The sequence below is a fragment of the Callithrix jacchus genome, chromosome 5, assembly GCF_049354715.1.
Source record: "Callithrix jacchus isolate 240 chromosome 5, calJac240_pri, whole genome shotgun sequence".
In the NCBI taxonomy this organism is placed as follows: Eukaryota; Metazoa; Chordata; class Mammalia; order Primates; family Cebidae; genus Callithrix; species Callithrix jacchus.
Genome location: NC_133506.1, coordinates 45,687,520 through 45,696,756, shown reverse-complemented (window position 1 = coordinate 45,696,756; position 9,237 = coordinate 45,687,520). Strand labels below are relative to the sequence as shown.

General features: G+C 53.9%; 1 protein-coding gene across 2 annotated transcripts in view; it reads left to right on the top strand.

Annotated features, from left to right (window-relative positions):
- The first annotated feature begins 19 nt into the window (after window positions 1–19).
- PEDS1 (plasmanylethanolamine desaturase 1) overlaps window positions 20–9,237 on the top strand; it is a 29,805-nt gene continuing 20,587 nt past the window's right edge. Inside the window, 1 exon segment of one of the 2 annotated variants that reach the window (NM_001205088.2) lies at window positions 20–297. In NM_001205088.2, coding sequence (NP_001192017.2) covers window positions 177–297 — 121 coding nt within the window. In that variant the 5' untranslated portion in view covers window positions 20–176. 2 annotated transcript variants of the gene reach the window in all.

The following is a 9,237-nucleotide window of genomic DNA, read 5'->3' as shown; positions in this document are numbered from 1 at the left end:
CAGCGCGGCTCGGGCGCGGGCTCCGATTGGCTGTGACGCGCGGCCCAGCGAGGACCCCACCCGCGTCGCCGCCGCGCCAGGCGCTGGGCGGTCATTGGGCGGCGTGATCTCGCCGCGGTTCCGCGGCCCTGCCGCCGCCGCCAGCAGAGCGCACCGGGCGGGTCGGGCGGGTGGCCATGGCGGGCGCCGAGGACGGGCCGGGCCAGCAGCTGGAGCTGGACGAGGACGAGGCGGCCTGTTGTCGCTGGGGCGCGCAGCACGCCGGGGCCCGCGAGCTGGCTGCGCTATACTCGCCAGGTAAGACCTCCAAGCCCCCCTCCAGGCCTGCGGTCACCAGCCCGGCTTGCGGACAGCGACCCCAGATCAGAGCCCCAACCTCGGGCCCAGATGCCGAACTCCAGCCCGGGCTTCTAACTTGCAAATAGCGCCCCTAAGTCCGGGGACCCCACCCCAGCGTCCCTTCCAAACCCAAGCCAGAACCTTGGCCCCGGCGATTCCTGACTGCAAAGAGACTCCCCAGATCAAGAAGCTACCTTGAGCTCCCTGGGCGACAAACGGAACTCCCTTCGGACCCGCAGATGCGGAATCCTAGCCCCGGGGCATTCTCGATTGCGAAGAGTGCTCCTAGACTTAGAACCCCACCTCCCATCCCCCCAGGACCCAGTCCAAGCTCAAAGCTGCCCTTCAGCTATAAGCACTGCCCTCGGGCCCCTAAAAGTGACACCTCATCCCGGGTTTCTCAGATCTGGAATCTACACCCTAGTGTCTCCTCTGTGCCCTAGCCCAGGCCCTCGCTGCAAACAGTGACCTCATCTCCCTCACCTGGGAATGTCAGCCCCTGTGCCCAGGGAACCCTACCTCAGGGGCTCTCAGCTGCAGAGTGCCCCCTACACCCTTCCCCCAAAACTCCATCCTAGTGATAGCTTCAGTCGCTACAGATGGAGATCCTTTCCCCAACCCTCAGTGGGGAGCATCAGCCCTTACCCCATATTCCTGGATCCCAGGCAGTGAGGGGACTGAACATCACCCCGTATAAGCTCTCCTGTATATAAGCCCCAATTCCAGTTCTTGCCCCTCCCACGCATCCATATATTAGCCCCTTCCTTAGGACTCGGGACTGGAACCCCCATATTCCCCATACCAGATCATAAGTTGAAGTTCACCTCTCCCTCTCTGCCCCTTTCCTTCAGGCCATGGTTTCTCCCCGGCTTCTTCCTGCTTTGTTCACTGTATATGCTCCAGCAGGCACTCCCCACCCCCGTCTTCTCTGACTCCTCTGTGAGCCCTAGCCCAGGGTTAAGGAAGTGCCTTTGAGATCCCCAGATTCCGGTGACTGGGAGGCCCCTCTGCCCGGGTATCGCCATCGCTTCAAGCTTTGTTTGTCAAACATTCTGGCATCCTTCCTTTTGCTGTGGGGCAGCCACCAAGCACCACACACAGCCTTGCCTGGGGTGGGCCTGGGGTCACTAGCACCTTAGCTTCCTGCCCTCACTGGCTTGGGTTCCGTGCTGTCCCTTCCTTAAGAAGCAGCATAACCATGGGCCATTTGGGTTTCCTCTTTGGGTCCTAGACCACTCCATTCTCTGTATGTGATACTTCACACCTGACTTGGGCACCTGGTCCATACCACCATGGTTTCTTCAGGCCTATACCCAAGACACCCAGTCTGTGGACTTAAAACCTCCTCCTCTCCTGGGGTAGGCCAGGGTTAACATCCTGACTCTATTACTTATGTGACCTGGTCCAAGCCACTTTCCATCTCTGTTTTCCCTTGGTTTCCTTGCAAGTTGAAGTTTACCTGCCCCTTAGTGTCAGGAAGTGGAAGTGAGATGACCCACTGTGGTGCAGCATCTGGCATTCAGTAGGCACTCCCTGTTGTTAACACAGTCATCTGACCTTTGCTGTGGAAGATCCGCCTCACCTCTCTGGTCCTCAAACTTCCCACCTGGGAATTGAGAGTAAGAATGCAAGGGCCTCCCTCTTCAGTGTCCAGCTCTGCCTGCTCCTGTGAACCCCACCTACTTTCAGATAGCCCAAATCATTCCCAGGCATTCCGAGCCTCCCCAGGGACTGCCGTCTCCCCACTCCACCACGATCCATTGCATATCTGTCCATTTCTGGTTTCCCCGAGTACCCTTCACTCTCTGAAGAACAGCCATGCCTGAATCAGAGTCTGCAGACAGCCTGATGCCCCAAATCTGCAGTCAAAGTCCTTTATCTCTTCTAGACCTGGAGGTGGAGGAGGAAACTTGCCAAACTAGTTTCTCCAAATTTCTTTTCACTGGGCTCTCTGCCTCTGTCCCCTCACTGTGTGATCTTGGGGAAGTACTTAACCCCTCTGGGCCTGATAAAATGAGAGACTAGGTTAAATGTTTATTGAACACCTATGTTCTAGGCTCTGGGGGCAGAGTGGTGAACAAGACAGAAAAAAATGGAGCTGGTCAGGTGCGGTGGCTTACTACTGTAATCCCAGCACTTTGGGAGGCCAATGCGGGCAGATCACTTTAGGTCAGGAGTTTGAGACCAGCCTGGGCAAACCCCATCTCTACTAAAAATACAGAAATTAGCTGGATGTGGTGGCAGGTGCCCGTAATCCCAGCTACTTGTGAGGCTGAGGCAGGAGACTCACTTGAACCTAGGAGATGGAGTTCGCAGTGAGCAGAGACCACGCCACAGCACTGCAGCCTGGATGACAGAGGGAGAGGGACTCTGTCTCAAAAAAAAGAAAAAGAAAAAAACGGAGCTGGCAGTTTAGTAGAGAGCCAGGCAATAAACTCAGCAGATAACGATCTCACATCTGCAGTGGTGGCAGGCGCCATGGAACAAATGTATAGCTGGAGAGAGGGACCTGAAATGTTTGGGAAGGGCTGACATTTTAGAGAAGGGGTAGTGAAGGCCTTCCTGAGCAGGTGATATTGGGATGAAGGACTGAAGGTAGGAAGGCAGGAGGGAGGGGGCTCTGAAGATAGTTGAGGAAAGGTTGGTCCAGACCAGGGAAACAGCAAATGCAAAAGCCCTGAGGCAGGAACTTGCTGGGCACGTTTAGGGAACTTGGAGGAACTTGGAGGACACGTGTAGGCTGGTGGGAGTGGGAGAAGTTCCTGGGTTCTAGGAGCGGAATGTTTGAGATTACTGGGGCTGGAGGTGGTTTGGCACTATGACAGCTGACACCCTTAATCATGGCAATCAACACAGCCAAGTTTGACTGGGCCCTCACTGTGCTGGGCCTTTTCCTCACCTGCTCTCAGTGCATCCTGTCTATAACTGTGAGAGCGGTACCCTGATATTAACCCCATCCACAGAGGAGGAGGCTGCAGCCCTCCCAACCCCCACCCCATACATGCTCTCCCTAAAGCTCGCCCTGATCGGAGTTAGGCCTGTGTCTGCCCTTGCCTGATGGGAAGGCCAGCAGGACAGGGACTGAACCTATTTGGTTTGTTTGAAGTGCTTGGCTGCTCATGAGCACCCAGTCCACCTTTGCACCCAGTTTGAACATTTCATGAGGCTTAGAAAATGGGAGGGGCTGCCTGAGGTCACAGAGCGGGGCAGCAGCAGGGCTAGGCCTGGAACCCTGGAGCTGGGGACGGGGATGGGGTGGGGTGGGGGTGTACTAGGTTCTGTGTTGTTATGCCTCACTATCAAAGTCAGCGAGCCCGGGGAGAGTGTTCAGGAGTCAGTGGGGGCAGGTATTCCAGGCCACGAGAACAGCATGTGTGCGGTGCAGGAGGCGGAGAATGGGCCTACTATGTATAGGGAGCTGTGAGTCGTTGGAAGAGCAACATGGGGCAGAGGGAATGGTGACAGGTATAGCAGGGAAGCGGCCTTTGCCTGATTCCACAGGCCCCAGGCGTCTGGCCCAGCCGTTGAGGCATGGTCCTGTGGGACCCCAGAGCCATAAGGGTTCTGTTCTGGGCTTGAGTTTCCCAGCAGCAGCCCACCTCATGCCAGATGCCAGGGTTTGTGAAGGGCCTGGCCAGTTTGGCAGACCAGAGGGTGAGGCAGATATCCAGCTTCCCAGGAGGTCCCAGCTGAAATCTGGCCATGTGTGTGCCACTTCTCAGGTACCCCAGGCTTCAAGGGTGCAGCTTGGGGGTCCTTGATCCACCTGTCTCCCATCCAAGCCAACTGGGGGTGCCCCCTGCCCTGGGGGTTTCAGAGGGTCTTGGCACAGTGGGAGGGAAAGGTGGAGGGTGTCAGGAGTGCTGGGTGAGAGTCCTGGCCTGTATTCCCAAAGCTGAGCCTAGGGGTTCAATCCCCCAAATGGGCCTTCTGGCTGTTTTTTGTTCCTTTTGTCTCTATTTCTCATCTTTGTTGCTTTTTTTGTTTTGTTTTGTTTTGTTTTTGTTTTTGAGACAAGGTTTTGCTCTGTTACCCAGGCTAGAGTGCGGTGGAGCGATTTTAGCTCATTGCAGCCTGAAACTTGTGAGTTCAAGTGATCCTCCTGCCTCAGCCTCCCAAAGTGCTGAAATTACAGGTGTGAGCCACCACGCCCAGCCAATTTTTAATTTGTTTTTGTAGAGACAAGGTCTGGTTATGTTGCCCAGGCTGGTCTCCAACTCCTGGCCTCAAACGATCCTCCTACCTTTGCCTCCTAAAGTTCTGGGATTACAGACATGAGCTGCAGTGCTCAGCCTGTTTCTCATCTTCACATAACTCTGATTCCTTATTTGTCTCTCATCTCCTATTTGTCCCTCTGTCCATCTGTCTGTCACTCATTCCTGCCTTCTCTCTAGCTCTTGTCCCCTACTCCCTGAGGCTGAGGGTCTGCTGGTGGCCAGGGGCCCTCAAAAGTCCAGCTTCTTTGGGGCTTGTCTCTACCCGCAACCACAAGAGTTGGGCATTCCAAGCCTTTGACTGCAGCCTGCCCCTGGAAAGCAAGATGACGAAGGCATGACCCAGACCTCTTCCTAGCCCTCCATCCTACCACACAAGGCCAGCCCTTCCTCAGGCCGACAGGTGGCCACTACTGTTGGCTCAGATCTGTAATCCCTGCCAAGCCAGTGGCTGGCTCAGAAAGCAGGACCTCAGCACACAGCCAGAGGACAGCCAGGCCTCTTGTGTCCTGAGCAGTTCCCGTCCCCGCCTCCGCCTCAGTCTGCCCGTCTGTAAAGTGATGCAGTTTAGGCCAGCTGACCCCACAGGCCCTGCCAGGCTGATGGTCCGTGCTGTGACTTTGGTGACCCTCAAATGACTTTGGACAAGCGCCTTCACCTCTCCAGGCCTAGCTTCTCTCTCTAAAGAATGGGACAGAGGGTCCCTAGCTGCAGCAGGTGGTGAGGGTTGCTGAGGTCATCTTAGCCCTGGGTACCTGGCATGTTCTAGGTGCTCAGTGAAGGCTACTTATGTTGTGTATGTTTTTTATCCCCCCCAAGACGGAGCCTTGCTCTGTCGTCCAGGCTGGAGTGCAGTGGCATGATTTCAGCTCACTGCAACCTCTGCCTCCCGGGTTCAAGTGATTGTCCTGGCTCAGCCTCCCAAGTAGCTGGGATTACAGGCACACACCACCATGCCTGGCTAATTTTTGTATTCTTAGTAGAAACAGAGTTTCACCTGTTGTCCAGTCTGGTCTCGAACTCTTGACCTCCTGATCCGCCCACCTCAACCTCCCAAAGTGCTGGGATTACAGGCATGAGCCACCGACCCCGCCCGTTGTGTATGTATTTTTTATGGATCAGAATTAAGGTATTTGGTCTGCAGAAGGATCCAGTTTCCAGAGGCCAACAGGAGATGGAGTTCAGATGGAAAAATACTCAGATTTGGAGGACTTTCTCCATGGCGTGGGGACAGAGCTGGATCGCCTTTGGTTTCAGGACGCCCCGAATGTCCAGGCTAACATGTCTTATTTATGAGTCTGGGATCCAAACCCAGCTCCGAACCTCAGTTTCCTTCTCTAAGAAATGAGATCACTCAGTTCCTTCCTTGAGGGGCTGAGACTTGAATGAGAGACTGTGCCTTGGGCTCAAAGACTCAGATGACTGCAGGGGCCCAGCCAGGGTCGCCACCAAATCAGGCCACCCAGTGAGAGACCACAGGGAAGGGCGAGGCCGAGGGTGAACCTGGAGCTTGTACCCCATCGGATGGGGGTCGCCGCGACTATTCAGGCCTAGGTGGCCTGTGTTCTTGAGTGAAGCAGGAAATCAGGAATTTTATGTGACTTTTAAATGTAGCTCACTTTTTAGAACTGAAGGCAAAACATGCGAGAGGAGGCCAGTTTGCAACCTCTCCAATATGGGCCACACCCCAGCACGTGACAAGCTTCAGTGGGTATCAGCCATGGTTAGGGTAGCTGTTATTTGATTGTATTGCAGTCAGCTCTGCCCACTTCCTGGCCCTGCGTGCTGTGGGGCAGGCGTGCTGATGGAGAGGGCTTGCCTGTTCTTTCCTTCTCACTGCCTCTCCGTGTCCTCCCACCCCACCCGCTCAGGGCTTTCTGCTTCTGAGCCCTGAGCCTTGGCTACAAACAAAAACCAGAAAGGGGATGGCCTTGCAGGGCTCAATCATGGTGATCCCCAGGCTGGGGCGGCTGCTGGGCAGTGGGGGTGCTACATACCCGAGGGAAATAGCCGTTGCCTGAGAATTGGGAAACTGGGAGAGCTAGGCCCCTGTAACCTCTGCTCTATGACCTCTGTTGAGTTCCTTGCCCTTCCTGGGCTTCAGTGTCCTTTTCTGTACAAAAAGGGCCAAGGGGATGTGACCCTAGTGTGTCCCCTCCCCTTTCTGAGCCTTGGTCTTTTCATGGGCCAGGGGAGGACATCTGTCCTGGTTCTGGTTCAGGGTAGGTCAGGAGCAGCTCACTGTTGTATGACCTTGATAAGACCCTCTCCCTCCCTGAACCTTAGTTTCCCTGTCAGGACAAATGGGAGCCAGTACTTCTTCCCAAGGTGTGTAGGTGAGCAGCACCCAGAGACAAAGCCTTGGAGTTGTCTGGACAAGGCCGTCTCCCTCCCTGAGCCTCAGTTTCCCTATCAGGACAAATGGGGAGCCCAATACTGCCTTTCCAAGGTGTGTCAGTGAGCAGCACCCAGAGACAAAGCCTTGGAGCTGTCCTTTAGGATTGTGGTTGGGAATTTGTTCATTCTGCAAGCATTTATGGAGGCAGGGCCCTGGTGAGTGAGCCACACATGGTTTCTGGGTCTCCCGACTTCACATTTAGGAAGGGAAGACAAACACAGACAAGGCCACAGGTGTGAGCAATGGGCCTCATGTTGAGGGAACATGGAGTCAGAGGAGGCATCATGGATGGCTTCCTGGAGATGGAGGTTTCCAAGGTGAGATCTACAGGAGCAGTGTCAGGTGTATAGGGAGTGGCAGAAAGAGCATGCATAAACCTAGAAAGAAGCAAGGATGGGCCAGGTGCAGTGACTCATGCCTTTAATCCCAGCACTTTGGGAGGCCAAGGCAGGCAAATTACCTGAGGTCAGGAGTTCAAGACCAGCCTGACCAACATGGAGAAACCCTATCTAAAAAAAAAAAATACAAAAATTAGCCAGGCCTGGTGGCACATGCCTGTAATCCCAGCTACTCAGGAGGCTGAGGCAGGAGGATCGCTTGAACCCGGGGGACGGAGGTTGTGGTGAGCCAAGATCGTGTCATTGCACTCCAGCCTGGGCAACAAGAGTGAAACTCCATCTCAAAAAAAAAAAAAAGAAGAAGAAGAAAGAAAGAAAAAGAGAGGACAGAAGCAGGAGGAGTCCTTCCTACCTGCTTTGGCCCTGACCCCTTCACAGGGACCTGTCTGGCCCCCGACCCAGAATGTCGTCAAGGTGATAGGGTGATGGGGAATAGAGGGAGGGATGAGGGGCAGCAGGAACAGGATGGAGCAGGGTGAGAGCAAGCTCTTAGGAGGCAGACCCTCTGGCCGTGAAATTCTGGTCTGTGCTGACTCCTTGGAGTGTCTTTGGGCTGCTTAGACCACGCTGTCAGTTTTCTCATCTGCAAAAGGGCATCACTTCAGCAGGCACCTGGCAAGTAGTAACTGCTCAGTGTATTTTCAACACTCGTGATAAAATTATTGTCATTAAAGGTCTTTTGTGCCTTTTGTAGCATCTGCCTGGGGCATACCCTAGTCACATGTTCTGTGTCACCCACATGGTGTTTTTCTTTCTTTCTTTATTTTTTTGAGATGGAGTCTCTTTCTGTTGCCTAGGCTGGAGTGCAATGACGTGATCTTGGCTCACTGCGACCTCTGCTGATCTTGACTCACTGCAACCTCTGCCTTCCGGTTTCAAATGATTCTCCTGTCTCAGCCTCCCAAGAAGCTGGGACTACAGGTGTGCACCACCATGCTCGGCTAATTTTTTGTATTTTTCGTAGAGACAGGGTTTCACTGTGTTAGCCAGGATGGTCTCCATCTCCTGACCTCGTGACTCACCTGCCTCAGCCTCCCAAAGTGCTGGGATTACAGGTGTGAGCCACTGTGCCTGGCCTTTGTTTCCTTTAATTTTTTTTTTTTTCTTTTTTTGAGAAGGAGTTTTGCTCTTGTCATCCAGGCTGGAGTGCTGTGGCACCATCTTGTCTCACTGCAATATCTGCCTCCCGATATTCCAGGCTACTCAGGAGGCTGAGGCAGGAGGTTCAAGCAATTCTCCTGCCTCAGCCTCCCGAGTAGCTGGGCTTACAGGTGCCTGCCACCACACCTGGCTAGTTTTTGTATTTTTAGTAGAGATGGGATTTTGCCATGTTGGCCAGGCTGCTGTCAAACTCCTGATGACCGCAGGTGATCCACCCAACTCGGCCTCCCTAAATGCTGGGATTACGGGCAGGAGCCTCTGTGCCCGGCCTTATTTCATTTAATTTTATAAAATTTGTGGGGTTTTTTTTTTTTTTTTTTTTTGAGACAGAGTTTCTCTCTTGTTACCCAGGCTGGAGTACAATGGCGCGATCTCGGCTCACTGCAACCTCCACCTTCTGGGTTCAGGCAATTCTCCTGCCTCAGCCTCCTGAGTAGCCTGGATTACAGGCACGCGCCACCATGCCCAGCTAATTTTTGTATTTTTAGTAGAGACGGGGTTTCACCATGTTGACCAGGATGGTCTCGATCTCTTGACCTTGTGATCCACCCGCCTTGTGTTTTGTTTTAATAGAGACGGGATCTTGCTATGTTGCCCAGGCTGGCCATGAACTCCTGGGCTCACGCAGTCCTCCTGCCTCAGCTTCCCAAAGTGCTTGGACTACAGGAGTGAACCACTGGGCCTAACCCCTTTTATTTTATTTTTACTTTAGTTTTTGTTTTTTGAG